The sequence below is a fragment of the Ovis aries genome, chromosome 15 (genome assembly GCF_016772045.2).
Source record: "Ovis aries strain OAR_USU_Benz2616 breed Rambouillet chromosome 15, ARS-UI_Ramb_v3.0, whole genome shotgun sequence".
Classification (NCBI taxonomy): Eukaryota; Metazoa; Chordata; class Mammalia; order Artiodactyla; family Bovidae; genus Ovis; species Ovis aries.
The window spans coordinates 74137513-74161803 of NC_056068.1; the positions used below are offsets into that span (position 1 = coordinate 74137513).

General features: G+C 51.1%; 1 protein-coding gene across 3 annotated transcripts in view; it reads left to right on the top strand.

The window, feature by feature from the left end:
* Window positions 1–24291, top strand: part of PRDM11 (PR/SET domain 11) — a 92232-nt gene that overhangs the window by 33304 nt on the left and 34637 nt on the right. For 2 of the 3 annotated variants that reach the window (XM_042233404.2, XM_060399537.1), the window contains exons 2-4: window positions 3741–3865; window positions 4201–4304; window positions 4886–5148. In XM_042233404.2, coding sequence (XP_042089338.1) covers window positions 3747–3865; window positions 4201–4304; window positions 4886–5148 — 486 coding nt within the window. In that variant the 5' untranslated portion in view covers window positions 3741–3746. Of the gene's footprint in view, window positions 1–2995; window positions 3129–3740; window positions 3866–4200; window positions 4305–4885; window positions 5149–24291 lie in introns of those variants that run through there. The other variant, XM_027979652.3, reaches the window with a different exon arrangement.

Below are 24291 nucleotides of genomic sequence, written 5' to 3' on the forward strand. Positions count from 1 at the left end.
AACTCTGTGCGACCCCAGAGACAGCAGCCCACCAGGCTCCTCCGTCCCTGGGTTTCTCCAGGCAAGAACACTGGAGTGGGTTGCCATTTCCTTCTCCAATGCGTGAAAGTGAAAAGTGAAAGTGAAGTCGCTCAGTCGTGTCCGACTCTTCGCGACCCCATGGACCGTAGCCCACCAGGCTCCTCTTTACACTTATTATCAAATCCAAGCTCCAGGCCTCAGGAATCTAATTCCCTCACACTCTCACTTTCCCTCACTGCCTCTACATACCAGCCTCACCCACCGTGTCTAGTAGAGGTCATGAGAAAGTGCCCCAAGAAGAGGGTTCAAAACAATAACCCACCCACCCTGATAGGCTGAGATTCTCAATGGGGACAGAAGGACATATTAGTGGAGGTGGGGTGAGTTATGACATGGGTCATTTGTCCATCAATTCCCTTGACAAATATTTATTGAGAATACCCTATGAGACCAGGTAAGGAAAGCAAGTGTAAAATTTAAGGAGGCACTCACTCTCAAGTACTAATCCTGCAAGTGCATGACCCTGAGAATGAGAGCTTCCTTAACGTTTATGCCCTAGTATCCTGCTTGTCTTTCACTTATTTCTGCCGGGATGTCAGGCGCTGTTACAAGTGCTGACCATTCAGCGGTGAGCAAAAAGGCCTGCACTCTGCCCTTGGCGAGATTCTAATCTATTATGGGAAACAGATATTAATCAAACAATCATGTTAAAAAGAAACTGTTCTAAGGATGCAGGGCCATGAGGAAAGGGACACAGGGCTAGAGAGGATATTATGGGGGGTGGCAGTGACAGCTGAAGGATGGGTAGGAGTTTTCCAGGTGAAATGCAGATGGAATACAAAGCAAGTTCACAGGCTCCCTGGCAAGGTGGAGCATGGGTACAGGTGGAGGATGGTGTGCAGGTGTAGCCGGGGGTGGGCAGAGGGGCTAGAACAGGAGAACTCAATGCAAAATGGTCCCCAGCAGTCAGTTCCTAACAGAGTGCTGTAGTTTGCAAATGACTGATTTAAATCCAATCCAATGGAGAGAATTCAAAGCCACTCCTTCATGACATCACTCATACCCACCTGCCCAATGAGCTTTCTTCAGTTGATGTGCAGTTGATGTGCAGAGATAGTGACCAGATCCCTCCAATTTCATCTCTGTCCGTTTAACACAGAGATGTCTGTGATAGAACCTAATACTTGCCACATTTTCCCGATGAAGAAATGGGAGCACAGAGAAGTTAGAAAACCCACTGTCTTAGCTCGAGCTGTCATGACAAAATGTCATAAACTGGGTGTCTTAAACAGCAAACATTTACTTCTCACGGTTCAGGAGGCTGGAAAGTCCAAGATCTAGGTGCTGGCTCATTTGGTTCCTGGTGAAGGCTCTCTTCTTGGCTTGGAGGCAGTTACCTCCCCACTGCCCTTACCTGGTGCAGAGAGAGAGCAGGAGGGAGCAGAGAGAGCCCTTCTTAAAGGGCACCAATCCTATTAGATTGGGGCCCCATCCATATGATCTCATTTAAACTTTATCACCTCCTTCCAGGCCCTGTCTCCAAATACAGGCATACTGAAGAACACTGAGTCCTAACACCTGCCCAGGGTCCCACAGCCAGTCACAGGGGTTTGAACACAGGCAGTGAATGCTGGGGGCCCAGACTCCTAAACTGAGCCAGTTGGTCTCAGAATGTGTTGTGTGTGAATGTTGTCCATCCAGTTGAGAAGTGAGCCTCAGAGCAGGGGTATTCAGGGATCCCTTAAAATTCCACTGGGTTCACCCTGCAGTTGGACCTATTGGGCTGAGTCCAGAACCCACCCGGGGTTGGTGATTCCAGTGATCCTTCTGGAAGAATGGGCTGAGGTTGTGGCATAGAATTGAACCAGTCCAGACAAGACGTTTACCTCTGGAGGTCCTCCTGTTTCCAGTTTACTCAGAGGAGGCCCCAGGCTCCAGTGAGGACGTCACCACGAATGGCTTGTGTGACCTTGGGGGAGTCACTTGACAAACTTCCAGCCCCAGGTTCCTGCCTCGGTGACCACCCCCCACCCCCGCAACCCCTGCCACCATCACTGGCGGCTGGGGGCCATCTGGTTGGCCAGCCAAGATCCTGGCGTGAAGCCCTTCGCAGATGCGGGTCGCCACTCGAGGCCGCGCAGGTGGGGAAGGGGCGGGCTTGTGGTGCGTGGCTGGCAACTTGAGTGTCGGCGGCGTCGCTCTGGCCGCGCCGTACGCCGTGCCGAGCGGGCTGCGGAGCCTGGGGGCGGGGGGGACCCGGGCGGGCCACGGGGCGCAGGCTCCGCGGCGCTCTCGTCCTCCCCAGACGCCCCGCCCGGCGCCCCCCGGCCCGCGTGGGGGCCGAGCCCCGCGGGAGGGGCTGGAGTCCCCCCCCGGCGGGCGGCCCCCTGCCGGGCGCCCGCTCCCCGCGCGCCCCCCTCCCGGCCGCCAGCCAGCTACGTGCCCCCGGGGCCGGCAAGAAGCCACATGCCCCCGCAAGGAATGCCGGGCCCGGCGGGCGGGCGGGGGGCGGCGCCGGGCAGGGCCGGGCCGGCCCGGGAGCGCCCCGCCGCGAAGGCTGGTGAGAGGCGGCGGAGGGCGAGCCTGCGCCCTTCCCGGTCCCCAGCGCCGCCCCTGCGCCCGGCCGGTGCGCCGCGCGGGCCGGACCGCGGCGTCTCACACTTTCCCCGCCGGACCCGCGGCCGGGACGACCCGCGAGCTCCGGGCGCGAGGGGGCCCGGGGGCCCGGGGACGGTGGGGGAGGCTGGGGCGGGGCGATTCGGCCGGACCCGGGCCGCCCGCGCCCCCCTCCCCGCGGCCCCCCCCCAACACGTCCCCGCCGGCTCGGCGAAGGGGGCAGGCCGGCACGTCTCCGCACACCCCTCCCCGCTGCCGGCGGCTTTGGGGCCCCGGTGGGGAGCAGGGGGCTGATTAGCAGAGGAGCAGGGGTGTGGCCGCGGGGCCCCGGGTAGTGAGTCACACACGCTGCTCGCCCAGTCCCGGGGCCGCGCGCGCTCGCAGCCCGAGCTGAGCGCTGTCCTGACCCGAAGAGTGTCCCGGGGCTTGGCATGAGGACCCTAGGGTGCCAAGGGAGGGGCTGAAGCCCAGCGCGGTGGTGGAGGAGGGCGGTAAGCTTGCGGGCTAGGGAGACTCCCCTAGAGAGAGCTGGGTGGGGCTTGGAGTCAGGGCCGCCCACGCGGGGACCCCCCCCCCCTCCAACAACCAGGCCCCGCCTGTACCTGCTCTGAGCTGGCGAAGCATGCCTGGCTGCATTCCCTGGCAGCCCTGGGTGAGGGGCTCTGCAGCCCGGCGCTCAGGAGCCATTTCATCTGTCTGCCCCCCTTGGCCCCTGCTGGACTTGAGCGGATCCCGCCCCTGTTCCCCCACGCTGCAAAGTTTTGTGCGGAAGCTCCTATGGGTCCCTCATACCCTTTGCCCTCTGGGCTTGGGGTCCAGGCTGTTCTTCGCAGTCCTGCCTCCTGGCCTGAGCTCCTCCCGGCCCCTGACCCCATGGGGCTGGTGGCTCCAGTCGTCCCCAGGACCAGCCCGGGGTAGAAATGGCATTTCCTCTTGGCCCGGCTACAGCTGTTTTTGTTGTCTGTGTTCTCAAGCGCTTCCTCTAGGGATGGCAGGGAGGGTAACCAGACTCCATGGGACCCCCGCTTGCCCTCTCGCCACTCACCCCTCTTCCCCTGTCTCTTTGATCCTCTTCCTGCGCTGGTCCCGCCTTCGCCCCCCAGGACAGAATGACTGAGAACATGAAGGAGTGCTTGGCCCAGACCAAGGCGGCGGTGGGGGAGATGGTGACCGTGGTGAAGACGGAGGTCTGCTCTCCGCTCCGGGACCAGGAGTATGGCCAACCCTGGTGAGGCCCCAGTGTGGGGACCGGCGAGGGAGAAGGGGGGCATCGCCCGGCTGGGTTGATTGGAGACCTTGGGAAGAGAGCTCTCTCTTGCCCTCCTCTGAGCAACTCCTAGGACCAGGGGTGGGCACGGGCTCTAGAAAAACCCAAGCAGTGACCCAAGGAGGCCTGAACCCAGGTCTCAGGACCCCTATCTTTCCATCAGACAAGCAGGCTGCCTGGGGTTCCTCCACCTGCCCCATCCTCGTGGCCTTCGGGCCAAGTTCTCGGCTTCTCTGCCCACCAGCCTCTCACTCTGATGGCTTTGTGCTTTCTCTACTGGCCCCTGTCCTGACCAGCTCTAGGAGATCAGACCCCTCGGTCATGGAAGTGGAGCCCAGGAAACTGAAGGGAAAACGTGACCTCATCATGCCCAAAAGCTTCCAGCAAGTCGACTTCTGGTGTAAGTGGAGCTTGGGGCTGTTCCTGACCACGCCGACCATCACCCCCACCCCCACCCCATCTCTGCTTAGGGGATTTGCAGAGGCACCTCTGATGATAGGCACTCACCTATTGTGTACACCAGACACAGGTCCAGGCCTCAGTGAATCCTCACCCTTAGCCACTGAGGTGTCTATTATTCGGTCCCGTTCTCCAGGGGAGGACACTGGTAGGTTTGCTGAGGGTTAAGGACCTCCTGGCTCAGCTCCCCCGGCTCACAGATGCACACCCATCTGACTCCAGTCGTGACCTTTCTTCTCTTCTTTCAAATTTGAAACAAAGGGGGGCTAGTGGCTTCCTTGGCATTGGCAGGTGTGTCCCTTGAGTCCCCAGGGAGAGGAGTGGGGTATCGCTACTGAAGACGCAGGGACCTGTGGCTGCGGGGGTGGAGCCAGGGCCGGGACTCATGAGTCTCACGCTGAGTGCTTGCCTCTGGTCTACACTGTGCTCTGGGTGGGTTTCTCATCAGCCCCTCAGCCACCTCCATGGGGCTCTCTCCCCCGGCAACAACTGAAGCTCTCTTTCCTCTTTCCGTCCCTGCAGTCTGTGAGTCCTGCCAGGAGTACTTTGTGGATGAGTGCCCGAACCATGGTCCCCCAGTGTTTGTGTCTGACACGCCGGTGCCCGTGGGCATCCCAGACCGGGCCGCCCTCACCATCCCCCAGGGCATGGAAGTGGTCAAGGAAGCCAGTGGGGAGAATGACGTGCGTTGCATAAATGAGGTCATCCCCAAGGGCCGCATCTTCGGCCCCTATGAGGGACAGATCTCCACCCAGGACAAATCAGCTGGCTTCTTCTCGTGGCTGGTGAGTGTCTCCTGGGCCGTGCCTCGGTAAAGGGTGCCGGGAACGTGGAAGGAAACCAGCAGGGGGAGCCATCTGCTGGCCCAGCCTGGTCCCAGAGCTTTTCTGCCATCACTGCTGGACAAGTGGATGATGGATCTTACTGTCCCTTTGCCCCTGTGACCCTTGGTGGCTGAGGGCTATTCAGAGGAGCCGCCTCTGTCAGTAGTCTGCAGAATCATCAATGGAGCGATTTCTCCCTGAATCCTCCTGTGTGTGTCTGGAGGACCATTGTATGACATTTACAAAGGGTTTACCCAAGCCCTCCTCTAGAGTGGATGACCTGGGGCTGGGAGCTGTGGGGATGCAGAGCATGACATTCAGCTAAAAAAGCAGTGAAGTCCAGAGCTAGAGGTAAAGCCTCCAACAAGACAGGCACAGTCTCTGCCCTCAGTGAGTGGACCGTCTGGTGGGGAGAGCGGGCAGTGAACCAATACATTCACATATGACAGTTGCGGCTTAAGAGAGAATACAAGACACTCTAGGAAGACAGCAGCATTCACAGTGCTCTGGAATTTGGGGCCTGGAGCCCGAGTTCATTATGTCAGCCAAGTTTGCTAGTTACTATCTAATGTGACCTTGGACCAATCATTGAACCTCTCTGGGACAGGATGATCATAGCTGATGGTGAAGATGAAATGCGTCGATGCTGCAAAGTTCTTAGAGTCATGCTCGCCTCTAGCAAGCGCGCAGTGAATATCAGCTATTGCTGTTATTGTTCTTGGCCTACTTGAGGGGTTTGGGCAAGATTTCCTCTAGTCTGAGACTTAAAGAATGAGTAGCAGTTAGTCAAAAAGGGTTGAAAAATTGCTCCCTGTAGACAGAAGAGCTGAGAGAGAGGGACCCCAGGAAGTCTGGTAGGACAGCAGCAGTGAGGCAGAGAGGCAAGAATCGGCTGGGCAGGGAGATGGGGCCAGACCTCTCTGTGTTCCATAGGCCTTGAAAGTGCACCCTTCATCCTGCGGGCCATCGGAACATTTCAGACAGAAGTGTGACCTGGAAGGTTGCAGAATAGAGAAGTGGAATTCTGGGTAAAAGGCTGGAGTGGAGATTCACATAAGGAAAGATAGCAGCTTAAATTCAGGTGCTGGAGGTGGGGACATTTGAGAGAGATCTAAAGGGGAAAATTCCTAAGATTTGTTGATGGACAGGATGTGAAGATGAAGAAGAGGGATTTTCAGATTTGAAATGGAAGGATGATCAAAGATGAATTTCAGGCATCAAACTTGGACAGAGAGGAGGGGGACATGGGACAAGTAGGAAAATCATTCCTTGACCATTTATGAGGGTCTTCTTTGTTGGGCTGACTCTGGGGACACAGTGGTGGACCAGATCAGACATCAGTGCCGCCCTCGTAGAGTTTACTGTGGGAAGATGGAATGAACTAAAGAATAAGATAAGTAAATGTAAAATGACAACTCTGAAAGGTAATGAAGAGACAGGGAGGCTAGGAGAACAGTGATCAACAAAGGGATTTGATGTGGCCAGAAGTCAGGAAAGGCTTCCTAATAGCTGAGCTGTGATTGAAGGAAGAGAACTCCTACCAAGTGACGGTCGTGAGGACTGTCAGGATGGATGGGACAGCATGAGCAACAGTCCTGTGGCAGGAGAGAGCATGGCGCATGTGCCCACCTGGGAGGCCACTGTGCACCCACCTTGGAGTGCCACAAACCCAGGCATCTGGAAGAGACAGACATGGCCATACAGATCCCAGCAGGCCGGGTTGGGACTTTCGTTCTCTATTTTAAGAACAATGAGAACTTTCGTTAATGTTTTAAAAAGGTGAGTTTGACTGCAGGCTGGAGAACTGATGGGGTAGGGGCATTGGTCAAGAATGGACATCCAGGGGACTTCCCTGGTGGTCCAGCGGTTAAGATTCTGCCTTCCAATGCAGGGAGGCCTGAGTTCAATCCCTGGTCAGGGAATTAAGATCCCACATATTGAGCATTGTGGCCAATAAATAAATAAAGAATGAGCGTCTGCACCCCAGTCAGAGGGATGTGGTCATTCTCTAAGTCAGTGATGGTGGAGGCTTGGGCTTGGGTGGGGCAGAGACATAGAGACAAGTGAACTGCTCTGTGAATATTTCAAAGGTAAGGGAGATCTGACTTGGAAAGAGACTGGCCTAAGTAAGGGAGAGGGAAGTAAGAACAACTCCTGCGGTGTTCTTCTGCCTCCAGGTCAGGAATGGTGTCTTTCTGTGAGAAATGGGGAACGCCAGAAAGAGACTAGGTTGAGGGGAAGATCCTGATTTTGGTTTTGGGGCTTGTTGAGCTTGGAGTGATGGCAAGATATCCAAGTGGTGATATCAACTAGGAAGTTAGATTATGGGTTGGGATCTTGGAAAAGAGGTCTGGAAATAACACTTCATGAGTCACCTGTGCCTAAGCGGTCAGTGGGGCCAGAGGGCTGGAGGGCAGTGCCCAGGGAGAACGGGCTGAGTGGGAGGTGGACAAGCCTACGGACTAAGCTTTGAAGAACTTCAGCAGTGAGCGGTCCACAAGGGGAGCTTGATCCTGCACGGGAGACACAGCAAGAGCTGCCTGAGAGGTGAGATGGCCAGAATGTCCAGCAATGTCCAACTGGACTGAGAAGCCAAGAGAGGGAAGGGCTCAAAAGTACCCACTGGACTTAGTGCCGAGGAAGTCACTGGTGATTTTAGCAGGAGCTGATACTATAAGACCATGGCTGCCAACCTGGGGCAACTTATACTTCCTTCCCCCTTTCTGGGATATTTGTAAATGTCTGGAGACATTTTTTTGGCCATCACAACTTGGGATCTAGAAGGAAGAGGCCAGTGAAAGTCACTCAGTTGTGTCCGACTCTTTGCAACCCCATGGACTGTAGCCCACTGGGCTCCTCTGTTCATGGGATTCTCCAGACAAGAATACTGAAGTGGATTGCCATTTCCTTCTCCAAGGGATCTTCCTGACCCAGGAATCAAACCTGGGTCTCCTGCATTGCAGGCAGATTCTTTACTGTCTGAGCTACCAGGGAAGCCAGGGATGCTGCTAAACCTTTGATAATACACAGGGCAGCCTCCTACAACAAAGAGTGGTGTGGCCTCACTTGTCAATAGATGGGAGTTGAGAAATCCTGAAGAAGAGTAATGAAATAAGAACCTCATTAGAATGGAGGTGACTGGTTTCGTCATCTTTCACAAGTTTGATGGGCAGTAATAAGTGGAGGAGAGACATAGGAAGGGTGATGGCTAAGGGAAGACGGGGGTTAAAGAGGTATTTGTATTTTTTAAAGTGGGACGCCCTTTATTCAGACACACGCATCTGAGTTGGCGTCTAAGTCTCAGACACAGGTTAACTTTACTTAGGTTTCCTTGATCATATTTTAATGAATTTATTTTTGACTGTGCTGTTCACTGTGTGAGTGAATGAACCACAATCATCGCTGCATGTGGGCTTTCCCTAGGTGTGGCGCGCGAGGGCCGTTCTCTAGTTGTGACCCGCAGGCTTCTCACGGCGGTGGCTTGTGGACACAGCCTCTAAGTGTGGAACCATGGCTTCAGCGGTTGTGGTGCACGGGCTTAGTTGCTAGTGGCAAGTGGGATCTTCCTGGGCCAGGGATCGAACCCACATTCCCTGCATTGGTAGATGGGTTCTTATCCATTGGATCACCATGGAAGTCCCTAAGGGAGTTTGTTAATGAGACTTTAACTTCCTTAAGAAACCCAGTGTAAATAGGCATGATGGGTTACCTTTTATGTTGCCTGAGAAGGTTCACATGGAGACATTTGATGTGGAAAGGCGGTAGGTCAATGTTTTTTCTGTCCCTGGAGGACTGTCTTAGAGATTTGGAGCTGATGAAGGAGGTTAGCTATAGTTGATCAAATGATGATTCTCCAAAGATGGCCAGGTCCTTCCCCTGGAACCCGTGGGTAAAAGGGACTGCACATGTGATCAAGTTAAGGGTTTTGAGATGGAGAAATTATCCTGGGTTACATGGGTGGTACCAGTGCAGCTGCAACCATCTTTATAAGAGGAGGGCAGGAGAGGCAGAGTCAGAAAGAAAACACTGGAAGATGCTGTCCTGCTGGTCGTGAAGATACGGAAGGAGCCAGGAGCCAACGCATGCAGGCGCCTCCAGAAACTAGGAAAGGCCAGGAGACAGATTCTTCCCTCATGCCTTTTGAAAAACACTCAGCCCTGCCAACTCCTGATTTTAGGATTGCTTACTTCCAGAAAAGCAAGACAACACATTTGTGTTGTTTTAAGCCATTGTGTTTGTGGCCATTTGTTATAGCAGTAGTGGGACTCCCATCCAGTGAACGTATGTGTTTGGGAGGGGATGGCTGCTAAAGTGTGTGGAGAGGTGGAGAGAAGTATCTTGAGACAGGAGAAGGTGAGTTCAGGCTGGGGTGGGAGGAGAGCTGGAGGTGCCCACAAGATGCCCAGGTGGAGCTGTCCCGAGGCACATCGGTGTGTGTGGGTCTGCAGCCAAGGCAGGGAAGCCAAGCGTATAAACTTATGCAGCCGAAGCCCTGGGAAGGGGTGGGCAGAGGGATCAGTGCTGCAGTGGGCGAGAAGCTTGAGGCTCGAGAGCCCATTGGCTCGTGGGGCACACAGGTCCTGGTATTCTTGGCAGGGACGGTTGCACAGGTGGAAGCCACCTTGCTGTGGATTGAGGTGTGAGCAGGAGGTGAGGAGGGGAAGCCAGCAAGGGTGATTGGCTTGTTTTCAAAGTCTGGCTGCTTATTGATCAATTATTATATGCCAGGTGTTTACCACATTCTTCCTCAAAATAGTCCTGCAGGTGGAGGTGGCTGCCCTTCTTGATGGAGGGTACTGGAACTGAAGAGGTTCAGTAAGCGACCCCCAGCTCCTGTGGGTAGAACCTGGCCGACCTTGGGTTCCTTCAAAGATAGGATGTGTGATGCCTGGGGCTTTAAGGAGTTCCTTCGTGGGAAGACATGTGTGGTTGTGTGATTAAATTCAATTATTCAATTTAGCGTCATAGAGCAACGCCCATGTACTAGGTACTGCGCAGGAGGTTCTAGAGGTAACAGAAATGCACGAAGTTTGCTCTCTGTTCTTATAGAGTCTGTGGTCCAGCCATGGGCAGCAGGGGCCAAGGTAGATGAGAGGGGAGGAGGCCTCTTCCGAACCCAGAGTGTTGCTGGTAGTGTGGTGCTGCAGTAGACAGTAGGGGCGGGGAGAAGAGGAGTTGGTTTTGGCTGGACAGATTGGGGATGGGTTTTGAAGGATGGGTAGGAGTTCAGTAGAGGAGGCCGATGCCTTCTCAGCTTGTGGGACAGTCTCAAGGAAGAAAATCTCATACCCAGGGAAGGGCTAGGGGAGATCCCTTTCTTTCCCACCAGTCTGCTCCTGGGACGGCCCAGCCAGGCAAGTTTGGGATCTCTAAAGCAGGCATCTTCCCCAGGTTCATGGCCTGGCATGGGCCTGGGGTCTGGAGAAAAGGAGAATAGGAAGATCTGAGTTTGCAGCTGGTCCTAGACCAGCTCTACCTGTCACGGGTGGGCGTGGCCCGCAGTTAGGGGTGTGGCCAGAGGCAGCTATGTTGCTTCCTTGGAGGTTCCTTCCAAGGGCCTCTGAGCTGTGCCACTGGCATGGGTGTAGGGATGGTGTGACTGGAGGTCACCATACCACATGGAGACTTTGACTTTTGTGATCCAGGGACAGGAGAGATGTTGAAGGCCTGGAGAGAACAGAAGTATAAAATGGCTTGAGCAGTGCCTGTGTGGGTGTGTGTGTTCTCAACTGGGGCCTCAGCTGGGGCAAAGCAGGAATGAGGAACAGCCTGCTCAGATGATGGGTTGGCTGAATGGTGCGAGAAAAGGACAAATGGCCTGAACCACGGCCCCAGTTTTGGACCAGGATCTAGAAGCCGCACTTCCTGAATAAGCTGCATTCATGTGTCAGACCCTGTCCCAAAGCCATACTTGATCTTGTCTGTTCTTGACCTTCTGCCTGCCTTCCAAAGCCCTGGCTTCCATCCAGCAGAACACATTTCCTTCCATAACACAGTATGGAGAGTCTCAGTGGAAGCAATGGTGGTGCTCTAAGGATAAGCATAGCCGTTTATGTTTATTGAGCGCCTACTGTGTATCTGGCTCTGTGCTCAACCCTTCACAGCATGATCTTATTTTATCCTAGCGATGCCCCTGTGAAGCAGGTATTAGTCTATCCATTACTCCGCTGAGAAACCTGAGGCCTGCAGAGGAGGAGTCATTCTGCACGTAGCTGAACAGCTACTGAGTAACTGAGCTGAGATTCGAACCAGAGCAGTCTGACTCTAGAACCCACTCTCTCATTCAGCCCCCGGGTCCTCTCCTCCTCCCGTACTTGTCTGGCCTATTCCTGCCTCCTGGCCTCAGTTGACTTTCTTCCACTCATCCTTCCAGCCCAGTACAAGGTTCCTCTCCATCTCCCCTCAGCGTGGAGGCAAGCTGGTCCCATTGCCTACAGCGTGATGCAGGGGTGGGGCCCAGATTGAGATGAACCAAATGGCCATCTCCTCTCTCTCTCTATCTCTCCTTCAAGGCCTGACCTCCTCGGAAGGAGTTTTATTTATTGCATTTTGGCTGCGCTGGGTCTCCGTTGCTGCTTCAGGCCCTCTCCAGTTGCCGGGAGCAGGGGCTACTCTTTGTTGCAGTGTGCGGGCTTCTCCTGGTGGCTTCGCTTGTCGTGTAGCATGGACTCTAGGTTCCCAGGCTTCAGTAGTTGCAGCCCGCGGGCTCAGCGTTTCAGCGTGTGGGCTCCTAGGGCGTGTGGGCTTCAGTAGCTGTGGTACATAGGCTCAGTAGTGGTGGCACATGGGCCCAGGTGCTCTGCAGTATGTGGCATCCGCCCGGACTAGGGATCAAACCTGTGTCCCCTGCACTGGGGGTGGGCCCCCATCCACAGCACCACCAGGAAGTCCCTCCGAAGGAGTTTTGCATTCACTTCTGGGTGTTTAGGAAAGAAATGCCTCTTCCTCCACTTTCTCATCTCCCTGGAAACATGCAGACTCCATAAATCACCGCCAGGCTTGCCAGGGTGCCCTCAGACACTACAGGCCGGAGACGATGCTGCAGGCACGAGGTGCCTGGGGAGTACCAGGCAGCCATGTGGTTTGGGAAAGAGGCAGAAGAAAGAGGAGTCCAGCACAGGGTTTAAATTAAATGTTTCACTGAGGCCCAGTCTGGTTCCAGAAGGGATTTAGGGCAGCCTAGCAGGATATATAAAATATAACATGATAGCATATTAAAACTGGGAGAGAGAGAAGAAAGAAAAACAAGGGTGGAGATCCTAAATGGAGCCAGGAATGAGGCTAAAAATGCATACCATAATGACCTGTGTGTGCACTTTTAGCTATAGAGGTTCCGAATTTGGCGGCCACTGGGAAGAGGGAAGCTGACTCGGCTACCAATGCTTTCTGGCCATAGCGTAAGAAGTCACAGGTAGCTCCCAAGGAGGTCTGCTTCTCTGGGTGGATCCTGGGCAGAAGACTTCCCAGGGCCCCTTTAAAGAGGACACCATGCGGTGGGATCGCTCCGCTACTGTCAGCTAGCCTCTCCGCCTGCCAGACTCCTGCTGTTCTGGGGAGAGGCAGACGTGAAATGGGATTTCGGGGTTTTCCATTTCAGCTTCCATCATAAAGTGGAGATTTATTTTAAAACTTAAGATTGGGTGTGCAAAGGCTTGTGACACGCCCTCCAGAACAGAGTCTGAAAACCCCCGGGTTGATGGGAGAGATGAAGTGTGAGCAGATGGTTGCAACAGCGCAAGACGTCAGGGGAGGCAGGCAGGTCTGACTGGGCTTGGGGGTGGGCAGGGCTCAGAGAAGGGCAGAGAAGAGTAACGGGCTGGTCCAGGAAGGGAAGAAGGCACATTTGAAGCAGGTCGGGCTTCTGTGTGTGTTTGAGAATCTGAGCAACTGAGTTTCATGCTTATTCACTCATTTCTATTAACTCTTTATTCTGAAATTGCAAACTCTGCAAAAGCATAAGAACTGTGTGATCAGGAGCCACACACCCTGCATCTAGCTTCACCTGTTCCTAACATTTTATAACAATTGTTTCAGTCTCTCTCTGTATCTCTTGGCTTCTCTGGCGGCTCAGATGGTAAAGGGTCTGCCTGCAGTGCAGGAGACCCAGGTTTGGTCCCTGGGTCTGAAGCTCCCCTGGGGAAGGGAATGGTAACCCGCTCCAGGATTCTGGCCGGGACAGAGGAGCCTGGTGGGCTGTAGTCTATGGGACTGCAAAGAGTCGGACACAGCTGAATGACTAGGCCACTCAGCACAGAATAGCTACCTACAGGCACGTGCACACACACGCACGCACACACACACACACACACACACTCTTTTCTTTTTTCCTGAGCGATTTGAGACATAGTTCCCGGTATCAGGCTTCGTGGCCATGCAGCATCTGTCACCCTTATCCAGCCCTGCAGTTGTACTGTGAAAGCATTCATAGACAGTACGTGAATGAGCAAGTGTCGCTGGGTTCCAATAAAGCTTTATTTATAAACACTGATGTGAATTTTGTATAATTTCAAATGAAATTTGAATTTATATAAGTTCTGAAAATCATACGAATGAAATTATATGGAAAAAGTTTCAGTTATAAAAAACAAGCAGAACCGTGCTTAACTCGCAGGCTGTGAAAGCAGGTGAGGGGTTGGACTTGACCTACCAGCAGCAGTTTGTTGATCCCTGTCCTGTGTAATCAGAATATAGTTGTTATACTCAGGATACAGTACTGTCTCAACTGTAGTCCTTATTCAGATTTTCCCAATTGCCCTGAGTGACGGCCTTGATAGTCTTCCTGCCATTCAGGACCCACTCAAGCATCACACATCCCATTTGGTCGTCACGTCTCATTAGCCTGCTTTATTCTAGAACAGTTTCCCAGGGTTGCATTTCTCGTCCACAGTATTGCCACTTTGGAAGAGCTCAGGACAGTTCTTTGCAGACCCTTCCGCAGTTTAGATTTGCCCGTTGTTTCCTCCCGATCGACTCAGGTGATAGACTTGCGCACTGGCTATGTTGCGTCTCTCTCACTGCAGATAGCAAGAGCCTGTGATGTCCGTTTGTCTTCTCTTTAACTCAGCGCTTTCAGCAACTGTTGATGATTCTTGCCTGAATCACTTATTTTTCATGGCTTGAAAGGATTTTTAATCATCCCTTCTACACTGATGACTGAATAGTCTTCTGTTTAAAAGAAGTGCTCAACTTTCTCCCCCACCCCATCCCTTAAGGTTAGTTTTACTACCAGTATGGACTCATGGATTTTTTTTTTTTTTTCCCTTCACTGTGCTATAGTCCATTCCTCTCATTATACATTTTGAGCTTTAAATTGCCCTAGAGTTGGCCAGCAAGAACCCATTCAGACTGGCTTCTTGTCCTTCTTTGAGTCTTTCCTTACTTTCTCGTGCAAAGTTTTGTTTTGTTTTTTTTTGCCCCAACACAGGGCATGCAGGATCTTTACTTCCCTTACCAGGAGTTGAACTTTGCCCCCTGCAGCAGAAGCAGAGCATTGTAACCATTGGACTGCCAGCAGAGTCCCAGAGATGTTCTAGCCATCTCTCTTAGGAGTTCTAATGTGTTTTAGTGAGAAATAGTATCTAGAAATCAAATCTCTGGCAGTAGATGTCCACGTTGCTCCTGGGGTGTCCCGGCTTCTAAGCCTGAGCTAGGTTTTGAGGGATGAGTTGAAGTGAGTGGCCAATGGGGTCAGGAACCGAGGGAACACGGAATCACAAGCAGTGGACATAGCATGTGCAAAGGTCCAAGGGCATGTGTGTGATGTTGAGGTGGGGAATGGTAAGAGGGCACAGGGTACCCTGTAGTAGGTTGATAGAGGTACAAGGTGTGCTGAGAGGGAAAAGTGGAAGATGATGCTAGAAAAAAGGTGCGTTTCTCACGTTCTAAGATGTTATGGATCTTAAAACACTCCTGAATGACAGTGTCAGCTTTTCTAGGAATGAAAATATGGACCTCAACCCTAAGGTTCCTCTTAATGTCAGAAGCATTAAATGGCATGACTTGTATAACTTTTGTAAATGCTGGTAGTTTTGTTATTAAATCATGAACCGGACCAAAGATATCCCTACTCCCCACAAAAAATATAATACTCTAGTTAACTAGTTTTGGCTGGAACTGAGTCTGTAATTCTTAAAATCTACTATATGGAACAAAAATAAAGCATGAAAAACTATTCTGAATTTTCAATATAAACCAACTGCTAACTTGGCCTTCAACTTTCCTTGCCTCCTCAGCCCTTCTATGCAATTGTTTCTCACTTGTGTTATATTGAGGCCACTTTTTAAAAGAAATCTATGTATATTACTATATATATATATTCCTGTAGTTACCAAACTCTACATTACATACCCACCTTCATCGATTTTTAATAACCCCCCCACCCTCTGGCTCTGGCAACCATCAATCTATTTACTACATCTAAGAGTTCGGGGTTTGTTTGTTTTTTGTTTTAGAGTCCACATGTAAGTGAGATCATATAATACTTGTCTTGATCTCACTTGTTTGTCTTAGCACAGTGCCCTCAAGGCTTATCCATGCTATTGCAAATGGCAGGATTTCCTCGTTTTTATGGCTGGAAACGATTCCCTTGTAGATCTACCCACATGTTCTTTATCCATTCATCGGTTGGTGGGCATTTGGTTTGTTTTCATTTCTTGGCTGTTTTGAATAATGCTGCAGTGAACTTGGGGGTACACATACCTTTTTGTGTAAAGTTTCCTTTGGTTAAATACCCAGAAGTGAAATTCGTCGATCATATGGCAGGTCTATTTTTAAATTTTTAAGGAGCTTCCGTACTGGTTTCCATAGTGGCTGCACCAATTTACATTCCTGAAACAGCGCTCAAGGGTTCCCTTTGGTCCACATCCTCGTCAACGCTTGGTATGTCTTGTCTTTTTGATGAAAACCATTCTGACAGGTGTGCAGTGATATCTCATTGTGGTTTTAATTTGCATTTCCACGATGATTGGTGATGCTGAACATTTGTTCAAGGATATGTTGGTCAGGGGTCTGACTTTTATCGTTTCAGTTCAGTTCAGTTGCTCAGTCGTGTCTGACTTTTGCGTTTATCATTTACGGAGTCCCAATTATTTATGATTACATTAATTTTACTCTAAAGTTACTCTAAAAGGTTTGGACATAGAAACTAAAGAAACACAACATTTCTTACAGCTTTGAAAACAACTATTAAACCAAGACAAACTTACAAATATAAAAAGAACCAGCGTAATTCAAATGAACAAAATCAGTGTCCTGTGTTGGATTATGCATTACTGAAACTAAATCGCTGTTTATAGGGTGAATACAATAGTGACGACTTCGACACGGATTCTTCTGAATTTGGCGTGCCTCTCTGCTTTTGTGTGCCATGTGACACTTTTATTTTCTTCGTATGTTTGTCTCTATTTAAAACACGGGAGATCTTTGTTTAATAAACTGCCACAGTGTTTCCTAGTCTTTGCCAGAATGCATTATTTACATGCGAAAGTTTGTTCTTTTTTCATTAGCTCATGGCAAGTAGTAATAATTGTATAGTCAGTCAGCTGTTACAGTGTAACAAGCTACCTCCAAATGCAGTGCAATAGAATGAGGGTCTGTAAATGTTTGTGTAAATGGCCAGGTAGTAAGTCTTTTAGGCTTTGTGGCCCAAGCAGTGTCTATCACACTGCTCAACTCTGCGATCCATCACAGTGTCAGAGCAGCCAGAGGTGTGTGTATTCTAAGACTTTGTTTATGGAGGCTGAAATTTGAATTCCATGTAATTTTCACATGATAAAATAGTCTTCCTTTGAGTTATTTTCAACCATCTAGAAATGTACAAACCATTCTCAGATGGTGGGCTGTACAGAACAGGTGGCAGGCTGGATTTAGCCTGCAGGCGCCGGCGTATAGAGCAGCAATCGTTTATCCTCACTTGAGTATCTGCTGGTTGATTGCAGCTCCTCACTGATTCTGGTGTGTCCGCTGGTTGCCCGTGGTTGGGCTGGTTTAGCTGCGCTCCGCTGTGCTGCTCAGCCTCCAGGCGCAGGGTGAGCTTGGCTCCTCACCGAGGGCCAGGTCTGCTCCAAGTGTGTCTGTTCTGGGCCCAGACCCCAGGGGCTCCCTGGGGAAGCTCTTCTTCTGTGGAGGCAGAGGCCCTGGAGGCAGGGCCTCACAAGCCCGTGTCAAGCCCGTGTTTGCTTCATGCTTGTTACCATCCCATTGGCCAAATAAGTCAGATGACCGAACCCAAAGTCAAGGAGTGAAGAATTAGAGGACCCCTGTAAGACAGAGTGTAGTGCAGAGTCTCACGGCCAGGGTAGGGGAGGGCGAGAGCTGGACCAATTCAGCCTCCCACAGGTGCCAACTTGGAGAAGGAAGTGGCAGCCCACGCCAGTGTTCTTGCCTGGAGAATCCTGTGGACGGAGGAGCCTGGTGGGCTGCTGTCCATGGGGTCACACAGAGTCAGGCCCGATTGAAGCAACTTAGCAGCAGCAGCAGCAACAGCAGCAGGTGCCAACTCAGTCACAAGCCCAGAGCTGCTGCTGTTCAATTGCTCAGGCGTGCCTCACTCCTCGCCACCCCGTGGACTGACTGCAGCCCGCCGGGCTCCTCTGTCCATGGGGTTCTCCAGGCAAGAATACTGGAGTGGGTAGCCATTTCCTTCTCCAGGGGATCTTCCCGACCCAGGGATCGAACCTGCATCTCCTGCATTGACCGGCAGATTCTTTACTGTCTGAACCACAAGGGAAGCCTGTGTCTGTTGGTTCAGTCATATCCCACTCTTCATGACCCCATGGACTGACTGCAGCCCACCAGGCTCCTCTGTCCATGGGATTCCCCAGGCCAGAACACTGACGTGGCTTGCCATTTCCTTCTCCAGGGGATCTTCCTGACCCAGGGATCGAACCTGCATCTCCTGTATTGACAGGCAGGTTCTTTACCACTGACCCCTTGGGAAGCTTTCAGATCTGTAGCGTGAGGTACACAGTTTGTTTCCAGCTAGTTTCTCTCAGCGACATGCCCATTCTTTTTTTAAAAAAATGTTGATTGATTGATTTGTTTTGGTTGCACTGGGTCTTTGTTGCTGCGTGCTGGCTTTCTCTAGTTGAGGAGAGCGGGGACTGCTCTCCGGTTGAGGTGTATGGACTTTCCATTGCGGTTTCTCTCGTTGTGGAGCGCGGTCTCGAGGCTGCATGGGCTTCAGTAGTTGCAGCTTGAGGGCTCTAGAGCGCAGGCTCAGTAATTGTGGTGCAGAGGCTTAACTGCTACAAGGCATGTGGAATCCACCACAACCAGGGATCGAACCTATGTCCCCTGCATTGACAGGCAGGCTGCCATCCATTGTACCAGCAGGGGAGTCCACCATGCCCATTCTTATTTGCATTTTTACTGCCCCCGAGATGGGCAGATTCTCCTGGCTCTCTCCCTAACCCTTGCCCTGAGACCTTCGTGTCAGGCACAATGAGGAGACCAGTCTCCTCACACTGGTCCTCAAGTCCTGGCCCAAGGACCCATTTCACCAGTTTCTCCAACAGCCAGATTTATTACCGCAGGGAGTGAGGCCAAGTGTGTGCAGGGTAGGGGGTGGTCGTTTCTGCGGCTGGATCCAGGGCCGGTTCCCTTTCCAGGCAGAGCAGAGGGGCTTGGAAAGGGAAGAGGTGTCTGCAGTGGTGACAGGGCTCTGGAATCTCCTCCTGCTTGAGGGAAGTGTGTCTTTGGGCTAGTCACCGTTCTCTCTGAGCTCTGTTTCTCTGGTCCATCGAGTGGAGACCCCCAGTCCAAGGGAACATCCCCCATGAATTGTGAGTGTTCGTGCTTGTTGCATGCCTGGTGCACAGCAGGTGATGAGCACACTGCAGCCTGATCGTCTCCAGTTAGCTTCACGTGGGTCTCGGGACTGACTGGGGGTGGTGAGTGAGATTACAGATGTGGAGTTTGTGGTTGTATGTAAGCATACCTCATTTTCCAGGTCCCCAGGGCCTTTTTGAAATTTGATAATTAGAATAATAAAAGCAACATGTAAAGTTTTTCCTCAGAATTGATGGGGATTGGTGCCAGGGACCTCCATGGATACCCAAATCCATGGATGCTCAAGTCCTTTATATAAAATGCTGCAGTGTTTGCAAATGACCTACACTTCCCTTCCTGTATACTTTAAACAGTGTATTTATGTATTTGGCTGTGCCAGGTCTTTTGCGGCATGTGGGAATCTCTTTAGTTGCAGCCTGTGGGATCTAGTTCCCTGACCAGGGATCGAACCAGGTACATAGATAGGGCCAACTGTACTAATTCCATTGTTGGTTAAATGGTGGTGGGGAGGTGTGCGGATGGGTTAGATGGTGGTTCTTGAGCCTCCTTAGTCACCGAGGAGGTAATTCTCATATACCAATATTCATAAAATGCTGTACACGTTTTAGGGAATTCATTGACACCAAGTTAGGAACCCATGGCTTGAATAATCTCAGAGGCCCCTTTAAAGTTCTTCATTCTGTGTTTCTGGGCATAGCAGAGGCCAGAGTTCAAGTTCATGTCTAGGTTAGCCTCTTTGCCTGCTGTTAAGTCGCTTCAGTCCTGTCCAACTCTTTGAGACCCTACGTGCTGTAGCCCGCCAGGCTCCTCTCTCCATGGGATTCTCCAGGCAAGAACACCAGAGTGGGTTGCCATGCCCTCTTCCAGGAGATCTTTCCGACCCAGGCACTGAACCCGCATCTCCTGTGGCTCCTGCATTGGCAGGCGGGTTCTTTACCACTAGCGCCACCTGGGAAGGTCACCCTCTTTATCTCTCTGCATTTCAGTTTGCCAGCCTGGGAAGTGACTAAAGGCAGAGGTGATGCTGTCAACCTCCTGGGCCTCTGGGAGGAGCATCTGTGTGAAAGAGCTTTGTCAAATGTCGATGGCTTCACAAATCATTTTTGTAACTGCTTTGCCCTGAGAAGAGCTGCAGAGCTGAAAATCAGAATTCTTTATGGAATCAATGGGTTCCTGGAAAGTTGCAAGCAAATCAGGTTTTTAAAAATCCAATCTCTGCAGCATCTGGTTATGGCACCATTTAGAGGAACCCAGCAGTGAATCGTCGATGGTGGCAGGCGTTCTGCAGCAAAGCAGATTGTTCCTCCCTATTAAACTGCCCATCTTTCTGTAGCAGATTTGCTCAAACCAGCAGCAAAGCCGGGAGTCCAGAGAGGACCCCAGGACGTTCCTGATTAATTCTCATGAGGTCATCTGGGGAAGCCTGGGCTGACATCTGTCATGCCGCCGAGTGCTTAAGAGCATGGGCTGTACCTACAGAGTCTGAACTCCAGCTGCTCCACACATTTCCTTTGTGGCCTCAGGCAAGCTGCCTACTGGCTCTGAAGCTCAGTTTCCTAGTCTGTAAAATGGGAATAATAGTTGTTACCTTCATTGAGTTGTGAGAATTCATGAAAGGGTACCAGAGTACTTGGCGCAGTGAAGTTGCTCCATCAGTGGCAGTGGATAATGTTTTAAGGCTGATGTCTTTGTTGTTACCGTGGTCAGAAATAACATTCTAGTCTACATGGACCCATGCCTATTGCAGGGAGGCAAACCTCATGTTTTTTATATTATTTTCTGAGGGTATGCCCATGTAGAATCATAAAATTCTTAAACAGAATTTTATAGGTCATTTAGGACAGACTTCCACTCAGTGGGAAAATTCTTTTTTCAGCTCCCTTGAGAGTGGGTTGTCCTGCTGCTGCTGCTGCTTCTGCTTCAGTTGTGTCCGACTCTGTGCAACCCCATAGATGGCAGCCTAAACACCCCCAGTGACAAGAAACTCACCTCCTCACAAGGCTGCTTGTGCTACTGCAGGACTATTCTGCATGCTAGAACATGTATGTTAGGACTGTTCTGCATGCACACTTCTCATGCCGAGTTCAGGCCTCCGTCCCTCAAGTGAGGGATGCCTACGTGAGGGTCCTTCCTACATTTAAAGACGTGTCTGCTTACTCTGGCCTCTTCTTCTCCAGGCTAAGGGACCCTCTTCCAATGCTGGCCGCCTTCTGTGGTCAGACCCAGGTTGTCAGAGTCCTTCTCACATCACAGTGTTCAGAGCCTGGGCTGGTCTAAGAAGTGCAGAATTCAGAGTGGCCAAGGGGTTGGCCTTGAGGGATAAGGCAAGGGAGGACGCTGGTAACCAGTCTCCTGGGGCCCAGTCCTGAGCATTTGGCCCTGGCTGGCCCTTCCTGGACCATCTCAGTCCCAGGACTTGAGGTCTACAGCCTGCTCTCTACTTGGATGATGGGGGCTCATCAGTAGCATATGATGTGCTCTGAACCCCCTCTGTGATCCTGCTCGCCCCCTGCTTCCTCCACTAGAACTTCCTCACCCTCTTCTTCTCCAAAACTTCAGCTAAGAGTCCACACCTCCCAAGAAAGTCCTCAATGACCACCAGTTACAGGGCTCCAGCTCTGTGCTCCCATATTCCACAGAATTCCCCACCATAGTTCTGACCGCAGGACAGCACAGTGGCCTCTTTCCATGTCCGCTGGACTGTGAGTTTTGTGAGAGCAAAGACACTGCATTCCCAGATCACCATTTTATCCCCAGAGCCTGTCTGTGTAGCTGCTCCCTGGGTGATGTTTGCTAAATGAATGAATCCTTGATTGGAGAAAAACCTGACTGATGGAAAAGAAAGATATATCAAGAAGCATCCCTCAGCAAACCTGGGATCTGAACCTAGCAACAGAGATCTTAGGGAGCTCCAGAGTCCCTCACAGCTCCCACCCAGGACTCTCAGCCCAGCTGAGGCTGCAAAACGTCTGATTATAACTGTGTGTTGTAATACATGTAGCTATACAACAATAATGCATATAGTTTTACAACTATATGTTGTAATACATGGAGTTTTACGCAAACCTCCCACCACCCGGAGTGAATCATAACTGACATTTGGTCCCCTTAATAAACATAATCATGACTGTTTATGGAGTGCCTTTCACATCAGTCATTATGGCAGGGCTGCAAGGTTGGTTTCCCCATTTTACAGATGAGGATGCTGAAGGCTGGCCAGTGAAGTCACCTGCTCAAGGCCGCTTAGCTTGTCAGTGGTGATGCTGAAGTTCCAGCCGACGCCTCAGGCCCCATGACTCTCGCTTCCCACTAGGTATTCTTGCAGCTGGCTTCGGGACCTACAGACGCTTCCGTTCCCCCCACCCCACCCCGGAGAGAAAGGAGCAGTCACAAAGTGCTAATGACGGATGATTAATATTATGATAACGTACGTGGTTCCGTGAGATTCCTGGGGAAGGTCTCTGAAGACTGGGGTGTCAGCTGGGGAGACTGGCAGGGGAGGGGAGGCCTGGCCTGCATGTTTTCTCTTTTTGCCCATGAATTTTAAACCATGGAGACGGTAAAGTCTCAAAAATAGAGAAAGCAAAAGCTGCATCCTCCTCCCCTCTATCCTCCCCTCTAGAGGTAACCAGATATGAGTTGGAAGTGCGTCTCCCAGGCTTTCTGTGCATAGGTGAACACACAGTGATGTGCTGACAGATAGTTAACAGCCTGCTGGTGATGGTCGGGGTGGGGAATACGTGTGCCGGTTTCCTTGGTGTCAAGGCTCCCACCATGTCTGGTTTCAGACGGCCAACATGAAGGCACTAAATGAGCAGATGGGAAGAGCTGTCATTAATTAATGACCATTAATCTATAGTATTTCTACTCTACAGATGCCAACATCCTCAAGAACATCAACAGTGTGAAATGTAAAGTAATTAGGAAGCTTTGGGCATTTGTTACCTATTCAAAATTAGAATATACTGAATTGTAAGTTCATATAATTAAATTTTTAATAATGACCGTGTTTCACAGCTGGTTCACGAGACTGGAAAATTTCACAGTCAGGTCTCGGTAACCAGGACAAGCCAGTTCTAGCCACTCTTTTCCTTTTCACTTGAGTATGAACCCTATGTAAATTTTTTTTTCCTTTAGCTTGCTTGTTATTTAAAAGGCTCTTCATCGGATCATTCACTCAGCTAGGACTCTACCACAAGCCATGGCCTGTGTTAGGGACCAGGGCCAGGCTACCATCATGAGCAGATAGCCATGCGCTTGGTTTTCATCAGCTTTTGGTGTGATGAAGGAGGCAGTCAGTTATCACATGGACAAGTAGACAAACCCTGCAGTTAGGTCTCTCAAAGGAAGCAGCAGGATGATGTTTAGAGATAATGCTGAGAGGGGCAGGTGTGTGGAGGTCAGGGTGTGCAAGAGGAGAACCTCCTTGAGGTTCAGATCAGGAAAAGCTTTTTCCAAGGAGCTGACAGAAACCAAGACCCAAAAGATAAGATGGGACCAGCCACGCAAAACCTGTTGGAAAAGAGTTGCCATAGGGTACCACATTCACTTGGGTGCCATTTCTGTAAACTTTACAAACATGCACAGCAATTCTGTGTGTCATTTTTTAGAAAAAGTCCTGGAATAGTAAGAATCAAGAAGGCTCCCTTCCAGCTTCAGGATGGTAGTTACCCTTGGAAAGAGGGTGGGAAAGAGAGTGAGTTAGAGGCAGAGATGGTCTTCAATGACATCTGTGTATTTTCCTGATGCTAGGGGAGACGGAGGTCCAGGACAGAATTGGCTGCTGGTCATTTTTGCTGGCTCTTGCTGATGGATACAGAGTGATCAGTTGCATTGCTCTTTATAATTTCTCAACACCTGAACTATTTCATGATTATTATTTTTTAAAGAGTGGCTACAGAAGAGTGTATAGGGGAGAGAGAGGCCTGAGAGAGTTGGGAGGTAGGCAGGGACCAGATGGTAAAGCGTTGAAGATGATGACCTTCAGTATGAATTTTGCTTTAAGTACAGTGAGTGCCTTCTTGAGCTGGTGGGTGGCATGTTCTAAAGTTTACATTAATAGGTTTCTCTGGCTGCCGTGAGGAGAATCAGTGGAGTTAAGAATGGCACTGGGAGGTTAGTTGGGATCTCTTGTCATTGTCTTGAGGAGAGTTATGATGGCTGGAAGCAGTGGAGACAGGAGTAGTTTTGAAATCAGGTTCAGATGACATGCTGAGGGACTAGATACCGGGGATCAAGAGAGGGAGGCATGGCCCCTTTGTTCATAGTACCACTATTTACAATAGCCAGGCCACGGAAGCAACCTAAATGTCCCCT